This window comes from Amblyomma mixtum, chromosome 8 (genome assembly GCF_055824585.1).
Source record: "Amblyomma mixtum isolate Tamu chromosome 8, ASM5582458v1, whole genome shotgun sequence".
Lineage (NCBI taxonomy): Eukaryota > Metazoa > Arthropoda > Arachnida > Ixodida > Ixodidae > Amblyomma > Amblyomma mixtum.
In genome coordinates, this window is record NC_143019.1 from 66,631,782 (window position 1) to 66,652,508 (window position 20,727).

Sequence of the window (20,727 nt, forward strand, 5' to 3'; positions counted from 1 at the left end):
CGCGTTATGATACGGCCAGAGCCAGGCGGCTAGGCCTAACGCGCCGGAGTGGCGAAAACAGCGTGCGAGTGAGAGGAGTTGTGCGAAGCTCGAAATAGACGCTCCGCTGAACTGCTTTGCGACCCCGCTATGTGCGAGCGCGCACAAACCCGGCCGCCCACTCCCGAAAATAAGCGCAAAGACGCCGGCGAGTCGCAGGCAAAGAAGATAAAACGAAGCAAAGAACATCGCTCGGTGAACGCGCGAGCGTGGGGGAACAAGCAGACGACGCGATGGAAGAGCCCGCGAGGTGACGTCACGCGGCCACCACGGCAACCACCTTTCACTCCGGCCCGCCCCTGACGCAACGCGGCAACAATTCGGGAACACATCGTAATCACCCGCGTTTCGCCGTCGGCCCAGTTTCAGGCATCGCACAGGGGGATGAGTCGTCTCAGTGGTTGGAAGATAAGACGTAAACAAAGCCTGCAGAGTCTCATGAGGATGAGGAGTCAATGGCTCCGCTATTTCGCTTCTTGAAGGCATGCGCGCGGCTAACAATAACCTCCCCGACCCGTGGTCACTCCAAGACACGCAGCTCCGAGGGAAAGCAGACAACGGCTTGCCGTTGAACTACTCTAGCGAGGTCAGAGGCGGTGCTGCTGGAAGACCATGATTTCTCTCGATTCGGGACAAGTGACCCCTACACCTTTCTATCGCTCCCCTTTTGCCTCTTCCTGTCCTTTTAGTCACGCTAGCCGCAACTGAAGTTTCGATGGCAGATATGCCACGCTAGCAACCACTTTTCCTTCCATTGTTACTTTATTAATAAAGAGCCAAAAGTTACAATAATAAGATTATTAATAATAATAAAAACATCAACAAAGTTTCTCAAAAACGGCAAACATGTGCAAAGTTTTACGGTGAAAACGTTCGGTTAAGCGAGTCTCAGAACGGGTCATGCAGCCATCATACAGCAACTGCTTGTTGCTTGTATTTGGTCGCGACGGCATGGAAACGCATGATGACGTCATGAAGACTGACATTCCTGTCGGCACAATATTAGGAAGGCAATACTTATTGAAGCTGCGGTGACTTTTTTTTTTTTTTAGAGCAGTACTTATCGCTAACAATCGGCAGGTGCTGAATGCTTTTTTCTTCTTTACACAACCTCTGCATGGACACAGGCAGAGGTATAGGTAGTCATCATCGTCTTCTACAATACAGACTGTTACAACGCTATATGCGCACTATGCGAAAGCTGCTTGCTATGAAAGGGGGGAAGGGGGGGGATTATGCAGAAGACGTGGATTTATAATTAATTCTGATTAAATAAGGAACATCATCCAAACTTGGTACTGAAAAGCAATACTGTAGCATGCCATCGCTGCGCTAAATTCAAGCGCGAATAAGCGTGCGGTTTAACCGAGAGAATCATTATACAGTGCGCGTTTAGCGTAGCAACAGTCTGTATTATGCAACGCAAGCAGGAAATGAAGCCTGCATTGATAAGGCGGGCACATCAGAGTTTTAATTAGTGCGCAAAGTCCACTAATCGTCTATACAGCGCAAGAGCTCGTCCGCGCAAAGAATTTTTATTTTGTTTTTATGTAGGACGATAACAGAACAGCCGCGCATTAATGCCAGTACAAGGAACTACTCACACAAATGACACAGCCGCCTTGCTTGTATGATTATTAAGGCTACAAATGAGCACTAGCACAGCCAAGCAGAAGCTTGTACGCAGGTAGTATAGAAAGCTTTCACAAGGAGTAATAGCAGAAGTCACGATTATGGTAATGAGACGAAACATCGTCCATAAATTAAAACTTTCATTCATAGTCTTCATTTATGGTTGGCGTTTTGCTTCATCTCATTAATAGAGCAAGGAATTTTGGTTGCTGGTTAAATCCAGTTAGAGATAATGGGAAAGCAGACGCAACTGAACTTGCGGCGCGGCAACGAGGAAGAGTTGCGATGAAGCATCCCGGAAGAGAATGACGCAGAGGAAACAGAAACAACGAGATTTCGCCTCCAATCGCAAGACCGGAAGTATCTGAGGCCGGATTTCGCGCCAATCCCCGGTCCAGTGGCGACGTCAGCTGACCTTGCTGTCGTGACCTTGCAGGCTTTCCAGCAGAACAGCAAAACGCGATAAGCACGTGTCGCAGAGGAAACGGAAATGTAGTAGCAGACAACGCGTCAATCCAGGCGCCGGGTCGACAACGTGGCGCCATCTGGTGATGGCTAAAGGCACTCGCAGCGCCACCGCTACCTGGAAGCGCGCTGCAACTTCGAAACACCGGAAGCATCGCAATCGAAGTAAACCTAACAATGCACGTGTGCATGCCCGCATAAAGACACAGTAAGGTTGCACACACTGATGATTAGTAGCATCCCCTCTGTACTGGGGTGGTGGTTATCGCCGACGGTGGTTATTGCTGTTTACACGGCGCACCAAACCGCGGTTACGCTGCTAACGACGGTTATCGCGAACCAGTGGCGGTCCCAGAGATTGGTTTTAGGAGGGGAAGACGGATTTCCGTATACCAAAAAAAATAAAATAAACACTTTTATATTTACATTTTACTTCTACAAAAATTTTTGTGCGCTTTGTTGTTGAAAAATAAGTGGTGAACGATATAGCTGTTATACCATAACTCATGCTTTGAATGTTAACGGTTACATGAACAATATTCATTTCGATACTAGGGGAAAACAGGTCGTCGGATGAGATGTCCCACCACAGCGTGTTCAGGAAGGTCAAAGCACTTGTCCGGGCATTTCACGAGCGGGATGAGTGGCCTTCATTGCTCACTTTGGAGAAGGGGCTTGTTCCACCATCGGTCCCTGCCACAAGGCCGCCGGTCGGCGCTCCTTGTCAAGCCAACAGAAGGGATGATTCTCTTGCTGGCGTCGTTGTGTCCCATGGCGGAATAAAGACATAGATGGGTGGCTCCTTGCCGCCCCGACAAGGTTGCTGGCCACCACCAAGGCAAGACAACGGTGGAGGCAGGGCAGGACCCCAATACCTCAACATTCACTACGAATTGTGCTCGTACTACTGCCAACCTGTAGAACATAGAAATGTGTGAAATAAGACAGCAGCTAACACGGTGAATGTATAAAGTAGGGGAATACTTGATGCATCACAGACGAAAAAGCTTTCCAATAAAAATTGCATCTCGCCCTATGAGAGCCTGAAAATGGACGTTCGGGAAGATGTGCAAAGGCTTGGGGGGGGGGGAGGTACTCCGAGGCCTGAATTTGGAACAGTTGGGGATAACAGTTGATGGGGATTACCTGAGTAATTTGAGATTCGCTGATGACATAGCCTTGCTGAGTCACTCGGGACATGAACTGCAAAGCATGATCAATGAGTTTGACAGGAAGAGCAGAACAGTGGGTCTAAAAATTAACATGCAGAAAACTAAAGTTATGTTCAACAGTCTAGCAAGAGAACAGCAGTTTGCAATTGGTAGCGAGGTGCTGGAAGTGGTAAGGGGCTACGTCTACTTAGGACAGGTAGCAAATGCTGATCCGGATCATGAGAGGGAAATAACTAGAAGAATAAGAATGGAGTAGAGCGCATATGGCAGGTTCTCTCAGATCATGAATGGCAGTTTACCAATATCCCTCAAGAGAAAAGTATACAACAGCTGTACCTTACCGGTACTCACCAGTGGGGCAGAAACGTGGAGGCTAACAAAAAGGGTTCAGCGTAAGTTAAGGACAATGCAGCGAGCTATGGAAAGAAAAATGATAGGTACAGCATTAAGAGACCGGAAGCGGGTGGAGTGGGTGAGGGAACCAACACGGGTTAATGAAATCCTAGTTGAAATCAAGAGGAAGAAATGGGCTGGGGCAGGGCATGTAATGCGAAGGCAAGATAACCGGTGGTCCTTAAGGGTAACGGCGTGGATTTCAAGAGAAGACAAGAGCAGCAGGGGGCGGCAGAAAGTTAGGTGGGGGGATGAGATTAAGAAGTTTGCGGGGATACAGTGGCCACAACTGGCAAAGGACAGGGTTAATTGGAGAGACATGGGAGAGGCCTTTGCCCTGCAGTGGGCGTAGTCAGGCTGATGATGATGATATGCCAATTTCTTAATGCTGCCGGGTGTTTCTTTGAGTTTATGTCTGAAGAGACTGAATTTTCTTTTTGCAGATGACGTTATATATTTAATGTGGTCTGTTCAACTAAGCTGAGAATTATAACACCTAGGTACTTGTAGCATTTAACTTCGGAAAAAGGTCTGTTATTTATACAGTAGTTAAATCTCAGTGGCATTTTATTTCTTGTTACACACATAAATAGTGTTTCGTCTACATTAACCATCATTCCCGGTTTGTAGCACCAATTCATAATTAGGAGCAGTATTTAGCAAGGCTTGATTTGAAGGTGAGTTGATCGGTTCATACCGCATACAATCGCCAGCAAAGGGACTCATCACAAAACTAGGATCGATGGCAGAAACTATATCATTTACGTAAACTAAAACAGTAAGAGGCCAAGTACGCTTCCCTAGGGAACACCTGAGGAGACAGGAAGAGATGAGGAACAAGCGCCATCAACCTCCACAAACTGCGTACGGTGTTTTAAATAGGTGCCAATCCAGTTAATGAGGGCTAAAAGGACTCCAGTTGTCTGGAGCTTGAGAAGCAATTTGTTGCACAGAACCTTGTCAAATGCCTTATTAAAATCAAGAACGACTGTGTCTATTCGCCCAGAACTACCTAACAAGGCACTGAAATTATGAATAGCCTTGACTAACTGCGTAACAGTCAGTGCTAAGGAGCAGCGTGCAACAACGACAGACAAGAAAGGAGAGGAGACACAACAAAGCGCTGGACTATCAACTGAAGTTTATTCAGAAAAACTTCTTTTAAACATCCTTTCGCACAACAGTTTCAGAGAAGGGAATTGCATCATGAAATTGCCTTGGACTTGCAACAACATCTAAACAAGTTGCACACTGAAGACCCCTTCGGAGCAAGAATTCGGAGACAGTAGCGCAGTTTTTTGCAAGAAATAGCCAAGTCGGGTATAGCACCTTCAGCATCGATGTGGTCGATATTTATTACTCGCTCTCGCAGGCCACTCTGCTTCAGTGTGTCAGATGGTGCATCATCAATGACAATGGTGAATGCTTGTTTATAAGCCAATGTGGCATAACAGTTGAGTCCTTCCTGCAGTTTCTGGCTTTTACCTGAAATCTACATTTGTGTCTTGGCATGGTGGCACATTTGTACAGAAAGCTGGCATCTGCATTGAATCATGCGTGGCGCCCTGCTTAAGTGATATTTTTCTAGCCAAATTCGACTGGCATGTACGCGCGGAACTGAAAGGGATAAATGCACGCATTCCGTTTTGTGGACGACTACCTTGTCAATGTCGAGTGGAGTGTACCGCCTTTACGTGAAGATGTGCTCAAGGTTTTTGAGGATTGTGAAGTGGGTCTTCACCACTGCAGGGTTGCAGGCAAGAATTATATGTACTATCGCGCTCAATATGAGTTGCAACGCGCGGTCATCGACCGGGGCTCGTTCCGTGGTGTGCCTCCTCCAAACAGTCGCTTGGAATTCTGGGAGAAACTTTTTCCTGAGCGGGGGTGCTGTTGTTTCCTGGAACAGCAGTTTCTCCCAGAATTCCGAGCGACTGTTTGGAGGAGGCACACCACGGAACGAGCCCCGGTCGATGACCGCGCGTTGCAACTCATATTGAGCGCGATAGTACATCAAAACCATGCGCCCGTGCCAGGTGCACCCATAGAAGCGAAAACAAAACGAGCAACAAAAAAGGCCCCCACTACTGGTGCTGCCCCTTGCGGGTGCACCGTGCATAGAAGTCCCACTAACTGGCCACACCTCGTACCACCGTTGGATCACCTCTCTTTAATCCACCATGGTACTGAGGCTGGAGGGCCTGACATTGAATAAGAATATGTCTTATCGTTTTTTTTTTGTCTTGCAAACAGCAACAAATGCAATCCATCACACCAAATTTTTGCTGGTAGCACTTCATCCTCAACTATTCATCGTAAGAAAACCAGCGCTTAAGAACACGGACAGAGGGCAAGGTGAAACAGACTGACAGCGCCGTCGGTCTGTTTCACCTTGGCCTCTGTCCGTGTTCTTAAGCGCTGGTTTTTTTTTACGATGGATCACCACCAACTCGCCCAATCCTCAGTTCTTCAACTATCCAGTCCTAGCCTCAAAAAGTTTAGTTTAATTTAGTTTATGTGGTTTAACGTCCCAAAGTGACTCAGGCCATAAGAGACGCCGTAGTGAAGGGCTCTGGGAATTTGGACCACCTGGGGTTCTTTAACGTGCACTGACATCGCACAGTACACGGCCTCTAGAATTTCGCCTTCATCGAAACTCAACCGCCGCGGCCGGGATCGAACCCGTGTCTTTCGGGTCAGCAGCCGAGCGCCGTAACCACTGAGCCACCACGGCGACCTCCTCGAAAAGTAAACTGGTTCCTTCAGAATTGAAGACATAGTGTTCCCTTTAAATTTCTCATCAGCAGTGCCACTGAGACTCAATAGTAAAAACTTTTCGTCATGGTTCAGCACCAGCAGATGACGCATGTGTGCCCTAATTCTGGATAGCGTATTCCCTACGCACTGCAGCAAGCAAAGGTGAAATGAGAAGTTGCTGGTGCAGCCCTCCAACTTGTTAATGTAAGCCTCAAGTAATTTGAAAAGCCCACGAACGCTACCTTAACTTATGCCCTAAAATAGAAAAACTGGCAATAAGAAAGGTACTGTAAAAGGCGCCAGATTAATCTTGACAACCTAGGGTTTTCTAACATACACAGAAATCTCGGCACATGTGAATTTTTTAGTTGCCTCCAACAAAACGCAGCCACTGCAGCTGGGATCAGTCCAGAGACCTTGCACTGAATAGTGGAACACCATAGGCACTGAGCCCAACTGCCAGCAAACCCCCAAAAATTAAGTGTGCAAGAATTGCTTGAGGTTTGTGCGATAGGGTGTGATGTGTGGAAAAGTGATTTTTTTTTTATCCAGCGCCGTGCACGCAAGTTCCACTGAACTTATTTATGTGCGTGTCATTTATTGAAGTAAAATTACCTTTAGTGCATATCTTGCCTTCTTCTATTTCTTGGTCCTCGTTTTAAAAAAGTGCTAGTCTTGTTATAACGTTTGGTTTGGTTTGGTTTATGGGGTTTAACGTCCCAAAGCGACTCAGGCTATGAGAGACGCCGTAGTGAAGGGCTCCGGAAATTTCGACCACCTGGGGTTCTTTAACGTGCACTGACATCGCACAGTACACGGGCCTCTAGAATTTCTCCTCCAAAGAAATTCTAGCCGCCACGGCCGGGATCGAACCCGCGTCTTTTGGGTCAGCAGCCGAGCACCATAACCATTGAGCCACCGCGGCGGCATGTTATAATATGGTGAACAGCCAACCAGCCCAGCTTCCTGCCCTGATGGTACATGGTGTTTAACTGAGCTACTAAGATATTGCAGGCCTGCTGTGGCAGCTCAGTGGTTATGGCATTCGGCTGCTAACCCGAAAGACGCGGGTTCGATCCTGGCCGCGGCGGTCAAACTTTAATGGTGGCGAAATTCTAAGGCCCATGTACTGTGCGATGTCAGTGCACGCCAAAGAACCTCAGGTGGTCGAAATTTCCGGAACTCTTCACTACGGCGTCCCTCATAGCCCGAGTCGCTTTGGGACAGTCAATCGCCAAAAACCTAAACATAAGATACAGCAGAACAATGCTGTTATGTTCCTGGGTGCTGCGTTTTCGCGAGCAAGTCCTGTCCAAACTCTCAAAGAAACTCATGCAATGCAGACTCAGCTGTCATGTGGCAACTCTGGCAGTGTTCCTGCATGCTACACCGTCAATGTCACTTCGCGATAGTGTTTTACCATGTGCTGGCATTTTGACAGCCTACGTTTAGCGCACGTGGAATGGCAAAGGCAGATCGACCAAAGCGGGACTCCATCGACGCTTAGCCGCCACTGCGTTTGCTGGCTTCCCGTGTGTTGTGCCCAGGTCAGCACCATCTAGCACATTTACGGGCGGTGTGAACCGTGCTGTGGCTGTTGATGCAGTTCCATTGCTGGTGCAGTGTGAGCGCCAGCGACTGAAGGCGCGAAAACGAAACTGTCCGGGTTGGCTCTGAACATGCTTCTGTCAGCGTTTGCCTTGTCGTCTGCGGCTTAAAAACGAAATTTCTAGGTTCCAGTAGGTCGGTGCCATGAAAACAGAGCAGAAGTGCGCATATGTGCATGAACTTCGTACACTCGACATGGCCTCCCTTTTCGCTGCTGCCTCCTTCCAACAACAGCTGCTTGGGCAGATGGAGAGCCACCGTAGGGCATCTCGGACATTCTGTTCATGCGAACGATCATGAGAGCCTCAATTTCTGGTAAATTCCATAGAAGCGTGCTGCTGTCATTAGAAGTGAAAAAAAAAAAAAAGGCAGGCAACGATGTACAATGTAGTAGCACACTTCCTACCCAAAAAAGTTTCCCGGCTGGTACATTCCCCCCCCCCCCCCCCCTCCTTCGGTTTTATCAAAAACGCACCTGTGGGGCTCTGATGTATAAACTGCCATGTTTTTCTTCAAAGAAAACTTTCACAGCTGCTTCATTTATTATCTTTTTTTTTCCTAAACACAACAACAAGCCACCGTAACATAAAACTAAATGGTAATAACAATACTTTTTTGACGTCAGTTCACTTGGTCCTCCCTACCGCAGCCGGGAGCACCTCTCTGTAGAAGTACGCCCAACTTGCAAGGGCCGCAGGCAGGAGCAGACCAATGTTTTTCCTGTACCAGGCCCTGCAAGTAGCCAAGGACATCAGAGTTACCCTCCACTCAGTTGAAAGCATGCTGCTACATTAAAGGTGCAGTGAAGAGGAATCTGAACTCGTCTTCTTGCCGCAGGAACTCAATCTACACGTTCCGAGCATTCTTAGAAACTTCGACTTATTGCCCTGTGTGGCCGATTTCCCTGATTAAATCGGATTAACGTCCGGCTCCCGCCTTTATTTTTTTTTATTCTCCCCCTACGGTGGGCGAAGTCGACCAACGCGTGGAGTGCCTTTTACCCAGTCCCGTGGCGGCTTGCCGCTCTGCCATCGGCTGAGTAATGCGTAGTAGTCCGTAGAAGCAAATAGACCGCGCGTTTTTTTATTTCTGCAGGCTTATTTTGCGGCTACATTATCTGCGAATGAAACTATTTATTCACGGAAACCTAAAACCAAAATAAAGCGAAAGCAAAGCCTCCACGGAGCTGGCTGAAAGGCACTCCAGCGTTGGTCGACTCCACCCACCGTATGGGGTGGAGTCGACCGCAGTTTATACGCAATGCGCGGAACGTGTAGATTTGAGTTCCCGCGGCAAAAAGACGAGTTCAGATTCCTCTTCAGTGCACCTTTAAGGGGACACTGAGGACAAACTGTCTCTATCAGTTAAGTGCCTAACGACAAAGGGCTTAGAGTCCCTGAAGAAAGAACTTTTACACGGTAGAAGAGGCCAGGAACAGGTGTGGCCGCCACCAGCCATTGTCGCAAGCATACTGCAAAGAAGACAGTTTTTCTACACAGATCTCTGAGGCTAGCCCACACTGCCATTCGGTTCCAAAAAGCGAGTGAACACTTTTCAGTCTCCACATCACGAGTTTGAATCCTGTGGCAGAGGGGGAAAGGGAACAATCTTAAACTTCAAGGCCATGATAACCTCAATTAGGGTGTGCGTTTACCTCAAATGTGAGGATTCTCCTTGGAGACACGAGCTGAAACATTCTGCAAAATTCAACACACAACAATAATCGAAAACTGCATCTCTGTGCCCAAGAGCCTTCAAGTGAATGTTGGTACAACTCATTCATATACTTACTAATGCCATTATGGTACGCTGTGTTTACTCACATAATGTGCATGTGCCCTCAAGTAATTTGCGCACCCCAAATTGATTCCTCGGATTTATAACAAAACTTTTGCTCGCATATTTTGCGCTATTTGCTAGGCCAACACACTCACAGAAAGCTGTATAGCTTTCCTTTGCAGCCGTATGGCTGCGCTTGGGTGGATGCCAATGAGTAATTACTCCCTTATTGCCAACACACTAGCATGCACATAGGTGTGCGCAGGGCAGGCTTGGGAAGAAAGACGAGGCCTCATCGTCGCATGTGGCTACAACAGGTGAGCTGTAAAAAAAATGTCGGCAATTCATTTTTAAACTGCTTCCAATAAAGAAAAGTCAACTGCACGCCATTTACCCAGCTTGCTAGTGCCTGTGGTCGTTTTCCCATACGAACAGCAGTGAGAGCAAACTTCCAGTAACCTCCAGAGCGTGTGCCATGCCAGAATCCGAAACTAGCGAACCGATGGCTGTTCTGTTTGTTTGCTGCCACTCAGCCGGGCCACATGCGAGGATGCCGTTTTGTTGCCTTTCAGCTCTTTTGCATTTGCCTCTGACTGCTGGCTTTGTGAATGCTGTATCGTTCCAGGTTTATTCCTTTGAGGTGCGCATGCGCCGTCATGCCATCCCACAAGGAAATACTCAACGGAAGGGGAGGGGGGGGGGGGGGGTATTGTCATGTGCATGCGCACTGGCCACCCCCTATTCACCTGCGCCCCAAACCGATGGCGTCACTCTATTCTAAATGTCTGTTATTTAATCCTTCGTTAATCTTCCGGCTTCCGAAGTATGTTGTTCCAAGGCCGCTTGAGGAGCTCATCAACGTTCAACTGTGCTCTCTTGCTAAATAAGAATGAAAACTGCTCCAGAGTTTAGCCCCTGCAGATGTACCCAGCCGGAAATAAGCTGGAATATTATACACAAAGTCCTGTAATGATAGCGCACTTCTTTGCATTAGGTAAGGGGATTGTCAAAACGCTTGCTGTGAGGACTGTCGCAAACCAGTTCCACTGCAGCTTCCCCAGTGCTAGTGCCAAGTGCGCATGACAGGGCTGTCAGCACTATATATGCAGTGACAGCAACAACCCAACCCCCACATATTGCCACGTATCATTGTAGTGTCCGTTCGTTTGCACAAGGCCGCAGGAAAGGGGTGGTATCATTTTTGTTCGTGACGTGAGAAGCGACCGGACTAATCTCGATTGATCACAGCCATGAAGAGCTGCATCTACGTGTTTCCAGATTACTCTAGATGATCTCGACCTGTTATCTCGAAGCTTCCTTGCCAGCTTTAAATTGAACGATGCCGCGAGCAGCGGGCATTCGTAGTTCGACGACTGACGAGCATGTTTGTTGCTTACGCTGCCGCCAAGTGATTCAGTTCTTTTGCAGGCGCAAGTCAGCCCAAATAAAGAGCTTCGTTTGCAAGTTTTGTTGCTGTCTCCCTGACTGCTGGATTGCCATCACTACAACATGACAATATTTGATGGTTTAGGCAACTCACCAATTGTACTGCATGTGTTTTTTGTGGTTGTCATTCAGGAAGGTCTTGTAAAATGAAGCCATGTCCTCGATGGGGACCGTCTCCTTAGGGTTCCCAGAAGCCCTGTACTCAGCTAGCTTGCTCTGCATGAATTCCTCTTTCCTCTGCATAGAGACGTTCACCAGAGAGAAAAGGCACATGAGGAAGCAAGAAAATAACACTAGACAACAATGCTGCTGTTTTTAGAAAGGCTGGTCACAAGATAATGCCCAACACATTCTCACAGCGAAGCGAAAACAAAAAAAAGCAAAAACAAGGCATAGAGGTCCAGGTATTAGCATCTCATGCATCATTACAGAGAAGAAAACATGCAACTAAAATGAAGTTCCTGTAGTCCCTTAACAAGTTTTATTGCCCAGATATTAAGAATACGCTTTTCTCCACAGGACAATGACACATCCTTACACAGGATTACCCCTATGGGCTAATCAGTATGATGCTGCCTCCTGGGTTTTCAAGTTTTCAAGTGGGTTTTCATACTGATTACCCCTATGGGCTAATCAAGGATGAGACGCCACTCACAGGACGAGCTTTGACGAAGTAGCCCTCCAAACGCCCCTCTTCCCTTCTTCCCACACTGTGTTTGGCTGGCACTTGACCAAATAGACAATTAGTGCACCCTGGTGTTCTATGCCCAGGATTACTCTTAAGCGATTATTCTCTCCTCTGATGGCAGAGGTGTGAATCTTGCAGCAAGGAAGCAGGCGGGCACAGGAAAGACAGCAATGCCTGTGCACACGACAAGGACAGCTACTGCTGTTGCTTCCAGAGGATGAAAGGTCTGCAGGCACGTAACAAACAGAACTGACCATTGGTGTAGTATATGAGAGCTTCAGAGTGGACACCTAGAGATGGAGAAAGTAACCAACGAAAATACAATGAAGTGATGACTGACCCGAAAGACGCGGGTTTGATACCGGCCGCAGCGGCGGAATTTCGATGGAGGAGAAATTCTAGAGGCCCGTGTACTGTGCGATGTCAGTGCACGTTAAAGAATCCCAGGTGGTCAAAATTTCCGGAGCCCTTCCCTACGGCGTCTCTCATAGCCTGAGTCGCTTTGGGACATTAAACCCCATAAACCAAACCAAACAATGGAGTGATGAGCAAAAGATCTGAGGGAATAATGAGCCTGCGGCTCGCCGAGGCATGTCAGAAAAAACGGAAGGTGATCGCAAAATGTCTTCTGTATATCCGTCACGGGCTCCATGATGTAGTACTGCACATAGCTTTCCCAGGCTTCCATCAAGCAGGTGGCAATATAAACGGTACAGGTTTCACATAGTTAAACCGAGTAGACCTGCGAAAGCCGGTGTTCATTCTTCAGTTGGAGGGGTCGCTTAAGCTCTGCCTTAAAGGAGTATAAACATCTAATTTTGGTGGCATGTTTTCTTCTTCATAATGATGCAGAAGACACTACTATGCATGAATCATCATGTGGCATTTGCCTATGACTGCTAAATAATTTATAATTGAACTTTTCTGTCATGCTGTTTCGGTATCAGTTTCAACAGCTGAACAATGGCTGAGACGTCAAAGAGAGGTTATAGGTAATGCGAGGCATAGAAAAACTGCGATATAATTGCTGCTTCATCATTTTAATTCGCTACAGTGCTGAAGAGCTGGAATGGCAACATATGTAGAAGCACCGACTATATTGCAGTTTTTCAAGCCTCATGTGACCTACAACCTCTCTTTGACGTCACAGCCATTGTTCATCTGTTAAAACTGAAACAGCATGACAGAAAAATTTTGTTATAAATTATTTAGTGGTTGTAGGCGGATACCACGAGGTAATCCGCGTATATGCTTTACGCCTCATTACAAAGAAGAAAACATGCACCCAAAAGTTAGATGTCTGTACTCCTTTACGAGCATGACATGACAGCTTTAGTGGGTTGCTGCCGATATATCCAGAAATGGTCATTCTTGACTTAAAATTCACAGATGGCAATGAGTCCTCAGATACCACTACCAGCGCAGTGGCACAGCGGTTAAGTGATGCCCCACTGTACTGACAGGTGGCTGTTTTTATCACAGCCACCGGTGGGGTTTGTGCAACTCATGCTGTTGTTGTCCCCAAGAAGATAATGGCACCTACCCACTGCGAGGGATTGACCAAGACAAGGCAGCGATTGACAGGTGCTCAAAAACGTTGAAAAATAGAATAAAATGAAACATAAAATTAGAAAGGTAATAATAATAATAATAATAATAACAACAAAAAGGAATTCAGATTTGTTGGCTTAAATAAACAAACCAAATACTATGCGTGACTGAAAGTGGGACAGGGCTAAACGTGCCGTGTTTAGGGAAGCTTTGGTTACACATGAATTTTGAACATGAAAAAGAGTTTAGGATGGCAGCCGCTTTGTGTCTGAAAGGAAAGTCTGAATGGGAAAGAGCACATTCCAGTTACTGTGCCCAAAAGAGGCAGCATCAAGAGGCAGAATAACACCAACAGAAAGACTTAGACTGAGCTGTCGTAAAAAGAATGTCAATTTGGGCTAGATGGTGCATTATTTGAGAAGAAATGGAAATAGCGCTGCAATAAGACGTACACAAGAAATTCTGACACAGGACACGCGCGTGTCCTGTGTCAGAATTTCTTGTGTACGTCTTATTGCAGAGCTGTCGTAACGGGTGCTCTTGCAGGAGCCTCCATAAGAAGGAGAAGGTTCAACAAAAAGTGATCTATCGTTTCAGGTTCAGCACAGAGCAGGCAAAATGGGGAGACTACCAGACCAGATCTATGAAGTTTAACTGAGGCACGCGACAGCATAGACGTGTGAAAGAAACCTCAAGCTTGCGCGATCGCCATCCTTTACTGCACCACAGGTAGAGGAGATGTCGGAAGTCGGGAGAGAAGGTCAGTGCTGATGCTGCAAATTCTTTCAAGAGCAGATACCTGCAAAACCTGGCCGCAGTAGTATGTGTGCAGGGCGGAAGGAGGGATATGACTGGGCCTTGAAGAGATGCCTTCGCCAGGGTATGAGCAACCTGACTGAAAGGAATTTATCTGTGCCCAGGCACCCAAACCAACCGTAATGAACACATGTGGGGGGGTATCAAGCATTTGAGTAAGTGGAGTGCCCGAGATCACGCAGATGCAGTGAGAGAGGAACACAGGGTTAATGAATCCATCATAATTATGACAGAAGACAAAGAGCTGTTTAACTTGTGCAAGGCCAGGACTACTACTAAAAATTCAGCCAAATAAATGGGGATGTAATCGGGAAGGCGGAATGCGAATGACCAGTCAAGGGAGAGAGACAAAATAACAACACCGGCCTTTTCTTCACGCTGTGAGGCATCTGTTGCAATGGGCACATGAGAGGTAAAGCGCATCAAGTAATCCTGTCATAAACCACTGAGAAAATGGAAAGGCATTAATTTAGCACATTTGGAAAGATGTCATCGAAGACAATCTAAAGACAATCTAAGATGTAAAAATGGCACACACCAGAAGGATGTCCGAAATGCGGACGTTTGAGGGGTCAAGGAGAGATTACACAAAACAAATCTGTGCAGTATGAAAACGAGACCAGCTTTCGTTGAAAAATGGCTTAGGCTGATGAAGGAAGATCAAATTTGAGGCATGAAGTGACGAATCGCACATTTTTACAAACGTTTGGATTGTTAAGAGCCGAAATCTTGAAGAAAATGACGGAATATGCACTTCTAGGTACAAAACGGAATTAGCCACAAATTTTGGAAGGCCCAGACAGAGGCGCAACGCTTCCCGCACCAAGAGAAGAAGAGGGCGAAGTTTATATGCAGGTGCTCTGGAAAATAAGACACAGCCGAACTCTAAGACTGGATGGACATACATTCTACAAATCATCAGAAGCGAGTGCCTTCTCATGCCGGAAAGAATGCTGCTCAGCCTGAGCAGCACACTGACTGCTCAGACTTCTTTCGCCTTTTTTTTTTCTTCTAGGTGATCAGCCCGACTACTCCAACTGCAGGGCAAAGGCCTCTCCCATGTCTCTCCAATTAACCCTGTCCTTTGCCAGCTGCGGCCACCGTATCCCCGCAAACTTCTTAACGGTAAAGGCCAAACGGGCAAGGCTTCCCAAAAATTGGCCTATAGGCTCGCTCATTGGTATGTCCCTCCACATGGCAATGATTAGTAAAAAGCGAAAGATTGGTTCGAAAGTGGGGAGGTTGCTCTTCCCGAGCAACCTTTCACGACCAATTATCAATTTAACTACCAACTGCATCCCATTGGCTACAGCTGGCGTGACGCTCCTAACTTATCCGAGCTAACTCAGCTTAGTTCGGAGCACAAGACATTCTTGCTCGAGGTTGGTAGGGCTGGACTAGTGCTTTCGCACTAACACAGACAGACCTTCGCCGTGCTCAACCTGATTAGTACACTGCACGCGTGGCTGATGATTATGATGGCGCACGCTACTTCTCTGGCCTACCTGCAGGAACTCGGCATTGTGCTTGGCCCAGTACTCCTGGTTCCACGCCTGCACGGCGACGTACTGCTCCCTGAAGCGGCGCTCCGCGGGTGATTCGTTGGCTAGCGTGGGCAGCACGACCCGCCGCAGGTTGGATACCGGGTGCGGAGGCGAGACTACAGTCGCCACGCTCGATAACCGCTCGACGTCTTCTGCACGAACGGCGTCCCTGGACTTGCTCACTTTGACCGCGCCAGTTTTGCTCTGAAAGGCACCATAGGCAAGAATTTCCGGCGCTGACACCCTTGTTGCATTATGTTCGCTGAAGAAGCCTGTCACCTAATTAAGGAGTGCGTATGTATGAAACACACGTAAACATTGTAATATGTCAAGGCGGGAACTTGCTCTTTTATTACGGCTAAGCACTCCCCTTTCCAAAAAACAACACTCAGAGAAAGTTGCATGCACAAAAAATGGTTGCTAGAACGGTCCAAAAAACTGATATTTTGCAACTACGACCTTAATAATACGCGCAATGTAAGAAGCCCTGCAAGGAAGCCACCCGATCGCCTTTTGAATGAATGTTGTGGTTAGCATTGCATGCTGAACGTCAACATCCATCTCAAAGCCCTTTCAGGGGCCCTTTCCAATTATTAGGCATACTTCGCAGGTTTGGTATCGAGTGCTCGACAATTCACAGATATTTAGCTTCACTACAAATCAAAGCCCAGCTCGCTCGTTGGAGTTGTGAGCAGTGGCGCACACTGTAAGCTGTCAACACGGGATGGGAAATGCGCAAGTGCAACGGTAGCGAGAAAAAAATCTTACGTTTTTTGAAACTAGTTGTAGGACTCTTCTAATGCCCTTCATGGCGAGAGGTAACGAAGAGCCTGACTGTTCACATCACGCTCGAAAGCGTTTGCGAAGTTCGCTATTTCTGGACGCAGCCATTTTGTGTCGCTATGAAAGCAGTTTTAAAAGCGGCGGCAGCTTCGTAATTAAACAACAACATTGAAATCAATGAAGCTGTTATCTTTTGATAACTTCTATATTATGCTACTTGTTAAATATAAAAATTAAAAGTTCAGTAATATTAAGTACTACTTCAGTGTTACTATATTGATATTAGGCTAGGAAATGAAGTGCCGTAACTGCGGCTAATTTTTATCGCAGTCAACTGCAGTGATGTCCGCGACGATCAGCCGTGAACACATGCGTGCACACGTGTTGAGTGGTTAGCTCACAACTGGCAGATTTGATGTGACTCCCTCGAAACTTTCGCCACCACTGCAAAGGCCACCATGCCGAAAGTAAAGACCGAGCGAACGCGCCAGCATGAGGTTGTGCAGCGGCAGAACATCGCGTTCCGCACCGAGCTCGGACAGCACATTCTCAAGAACCCGCTGGTGATCAACAGCATGATCGAAAAGTCGGCCATCCGACCCACGGACGTGGTCCTCGAGGTGGGTCCAGGCACGGGTAACATGACCGTCAAGCTCCTGGAGAAGGCCAAGAAGGTGGTCGCGTGCGAGGTGGACACGCGGCTCGTCGCCGAACTTCAGAAGCGCGTCCAGGGCACGCACTTGCACAGCAAGCTGCACATAATCGTCGGCGACGTGCTGAAGTCCGAGCTGCCCTTCTTCGACATCTGCGTCGCGAACTTGCCCTACCAGATATCGTCGCCGTTCGTCTTCAAGTTACTGCTGCACCGACCGTTCTTCAGGTAATGCTTACACTGCGCGTGCCAGCGCATTGTTTTCAGCGGCCTTACTTTCTCACGGCGTACGCCCCCGTCTGTGCTCTTAGCGTACTGTATGTACCGTCTTTGTCAAAAGTAACCAGGCTGCATGGTTTGCTTCTAGCTTGTATAGTGGAGCCCTTGTGACTTTTCTGAAGATCGAAAGGTGTTTGAAGGTGAGAAGACCCCCAGTCCTCGCCTTTAACGACCATTTCAGCTTCAGGGAAGCTGTAAGGGCTCCACTGTACGAGCTAAAAGGAAACCACGCAGCCTGGTTACTTTTGACAAAGACTGTACTTATGGAGGACCTTGAACAGCACCGCGCATCTAATGCCCTGCTTCTGTACCATAACACTGCAACATGGTGTCACTGCTGTCGATTCTTTACCTTACCACTCTTTATTTATTTATTTCCTTTTATTTCCAGAAACCCCTAAAAGCCCTCATACGAGGGTATTACATAGGGGGGTGGCAAAAGTGAAAAGAAAATACTGAACAGTTAACAAAACTAGAAAAGCAGAATTGCTGGAACAGGTAACGAGTATCAGAATATGGCGGAACAACAACACGCAAAAAGAACATAATGGCAACAAATAAATAGTGCAAAACATAAATCAAACGCTTAGGGTAAACAGAACTAGATGGATTACAGATCCCTTTCACTTTTTTACAGTTCATGAAACACTGTCAGACTAATAGATATTCATTATGGATCTGTGCAAAGGTGTCAAGTCTACCATCATATTCTGTCACGCATAGAGTGCCTGTCGACATGTCTTTTATTGCCGGTTCAACAACACTTGCGTTACCTTGTAACCTCACTTTGACTCTCCACTGCGTTGCAACATTCAAGGTTTTCTTTAACACTGAGTGCATATTTTCGTACAAGCCTTAGTAGGGTAGCACAGAGGCTCAGTAGTTAGCTGACTTGGGGAGTAACTTGAACTATGTGGAAACTGAACTCAACGAAAGAAAAAAAAGTATCTGCTAAGAACACTTGCTCTTTCAATCACCATTCTTCAGTGCTGCTGCACCATAGTCCACTGTGTAAAGTCAATGGAATATTAAGGCGGAAGCCTTTAATGCCTCATCGTTGTAAGCAGGGGTTGTCGACAGAAATGTCACGCTTTTCAATTGGTCGAAGCGGTCGTGACGTCACAGTGCGCGAATTTCAAACGGGGCCAATTGTACTTTGGCTAGTGACCATGCAACAAATTAAAGGGATCATATAATAATGCTCCAAGTAAGCGGGACTGAGTTTAGTTAATTGCTTACTTAAGCAATTAGCCTAATTTGTCTTTCTAGTCAGACCAGATAAATAAATAAAACCGAGTAGGAAATTGGCCGAGCTCGGGAATCGAACCCCAGTCTCCGGAGTGCGAGACGAGCACGCTACCACTCCGCCATGCCAGCTCAATGGTTTGGAATGAACAAATGCGCGTACGGTGTCTTCGTTCATTCCCATCTTCCTCCCTTCCCGTTGCAATGAGGTTTAGGTGTGCACTGAGATATGAGAGACAGATACATTCCCTTTCCTCAAAAACCAATTTACCGACGAGCAACGCATAGAGCCGAACAGGCGATGGCATTCAATGGACTCCCTGGCAGCGTTGCAAGACGCTGTCGCGTTCCGCTCTTAGAGGCGAAGCTTAACACCTTAACCACACATCAGTGACACAAGCAGCAACACCACGCTTAAGGCTTTCGCCTCACCACACTTTAGGTCAACAAAGTGCCCCCTGATTTTTATATTTCTGGATATGTGCATACATTCCATATCTGTTACATATAGTATAAGGCTCTGTATCTGTTTTATATTTGTATCTTCATGTTATTTCCGTGGTGTAAAGCAGCACATCTCTTGCTGTCATGTGCAGGTGTGCCACTCTCATGTTCCAGCGCGAGTTTGCCCAGCGACTGGTCGCCAAGCCAGGGGACAAGTTGTACTGCCGGCTGTCAGTCAACACCCAGTTGTTGGCGCGTGTCGACATTCTTATGAAAGTGGGCAAGAACAACTTCCGGCCGCCCCCTAAGGTCGAGTCGAGCGTCGTTCGACTCGAGCCTCGCAATCCACCACCAGCCATCAACTTCATCGAATGGGACGGCCTTCTCCGCATCTGCTTTGTGCGCAAGAACAAGACACTTAGTGCTGCCTTTAAGCAGACGGCGGTTCTCGCCATGCTGGAGAAAAACTTCCGGGTCCACTGCTCGGTGGCCAATGAAGAGCTGCCCGGAGAGTTCAGCATGAAAGACAAAGTTGAGGAGATTCTCAAGGAGGGAGGGTACGCTGAGAAGCGTGCCCGCACGATGGACACAGATGACTTTATGGCGCTGCTGCATCAGTTCAACTCAAATGGCATCCACTTTTCGTGATGTCTCGAAGTCAAGCAGCGTCGTCGCGGTTTGGAAAGAATTCACTATCTGCTGGCTGCTTGTTTCCTGTGGCGACACCAGTGGACGTTCACTTAATAACTTGATCTGTGTGTTGCAGCCATCTGCTTTCGATACCAAGCAAAGCTTGTGGCTCAGATTTTCATGTTAGGGAAGTTTATACCATCGTGGGACTGAAATTGTGCCACTTCATGGGCAGCGTCCTGTTCGTCTGCCTTTCAGCACCGGTGCAACGTGGACTGCTCAGTATTCGTGGAAGCTATTTTTCTTTAAATTAAATGTTTTGAACCTACTCCTTGCTGCATCATTTGGAAAACAATTCTTTGCATTTTTGGGGTCAAGGTAACAGCGCAGGTCACAGCTGTGACAAGTCATTACCAGTTTTCAGTTTTCAGCATGTCTTGTTGCAGTTGTATGAATTTGTGACCGGGTGCCCAGCAGTGAAAGATCATTTCTGTGTTCAACCACAAAACCTAGCAAGTTAACAGAGTAGTGCCAGGAAAGAAGCTTTTCTTCACTATAGCCAAACAGGCGAGTTGGTGGTACATATTGAAGGCAAACAGCGCAACAACGCAGGCAGAGTAGATAAAATGTACTGCTTTCCTTGAATAAATTTCAGTTGTGAGTCAGCGCTTGTCCTGTGTTTTCTTCTACTCTGTCCGCGTCGTTGCGCTGTTTGCCTTCAATGAGCTTTTCTTGTTTGCGACAAAAGAAATGGGCAAGCTTGTATGAACAGTGTACTGAGCACAATTTTTTTTTTGTTACATG

General features: G+C 47.2%; 2 protein-coding genes across 3 annotated transcripts; one reads left to right on the forward strand and one right to left on the reverse strand.

Annotated features, from left to right (window-relative positions):
• Window positions 1–1,862: 1,862 nt before the first annotated feature.
• Coa8 (Cytochrome c oxidase assembly factor 8) lies at window positions 1,863–16,810 on the reverse strand. 2 transcript variants are annotated; one of them, XM_089558399.1, is made up of 5 exons: window positions 16,659–16,810; window positions 15,852–16,094; window positions 11,386–11,528; window positions 8,678–8,798; window positions 1,863–3,051 (listed from the first exon to the last, which is right to left on the reverse strand). In XM_089558399.1, the coding sequence occupies exons 1-4, from the start codon at window positions 16,698–16,700 to the stop codon at window positions 8,693–8,695; spliced, it is 534 nt and encodes a 177-aa protein (XP_089414525.1). In that variant the 5' UTR covers window positions 16,701–16,810; the 3' UTR covers window positions 1,863–3,051; window positions 8,678–8,692. The 2 variants fall into 2 exon arrangements, with proteins under 2 accessions (XP_089414525.1, XP_089414524.1); XM_089558398.1 differs by lacking the exon at window positions 1,863–3,051 and having other exon boundaries at window positions 8,659–8,798.
• Window positions 16,811–17,002: 192 nt separating this feature from the next.
• On the forward strand, window positions 17,003–20,251 carry LOC149332810 (dimethyladenosine transferase). Its single transcript, XM_089558397.1, has 2 exons — window positions 17,003–17,553; window positions 19,446–20,251. The coding sequence occupies exons 1-2, from the start codon at window positions 17,132–17,134 to the stop codon at window positions 19,939–19,941; spliced, it is 918 nt and encodes a 305-aa protein (XP_089414523.1). The 5' UTR covers window positions 17,003–17,131; the 3' UTR covers window positions 19,942–20,251.
• The last annotated feature ends 476 nt before the right edge of the window (window positions 20,252–20,727 follow it).

What these genes read in the sequence shown, in the direction of transcription:
- Coa8 (XM_089558399.1), bottom strand. Translation starts at nt 16,700, where the DNA reads ATGAAGGGCATTAGAAGAGTCCTACAACTAGTTTCAAAAAAC. An exon ending in TACAACTAGTTTCAAAAAAC is followed by an intron (nt 16,095 to 16,658) that starts GTAAGATTTTTT and finishes GGTGCCTTTCAG; the next exon opens with AGCAAAACTGGCGCGGTCAA. An exon ending in AAACACATGCAGTACAATTG is followed by an intron (nt 8,799 to 11,385) that starts GTGAGTTGCCTA and finishes GGCTACTTGCAG; the next exon opens with GGCCTGGTACAGGAAAAACA.
- LOC149332810 (XM_089558397.1), top strand. Translation starts at nt 17,132, where the DNA reads ATGCCGAAAGTAAAGACCGAGCGAACGCGCCAGCATGAGGTTGTGCAG. An exon ending in CTGCACCGACCGTTCTTCAG is followed by an intron (nt 17,554 to 19,445) that starts GTAATGCTTACA and finishes TGTCATGTGCAG; the next exon opens with GTGTGCCACTCTCATGTTCC.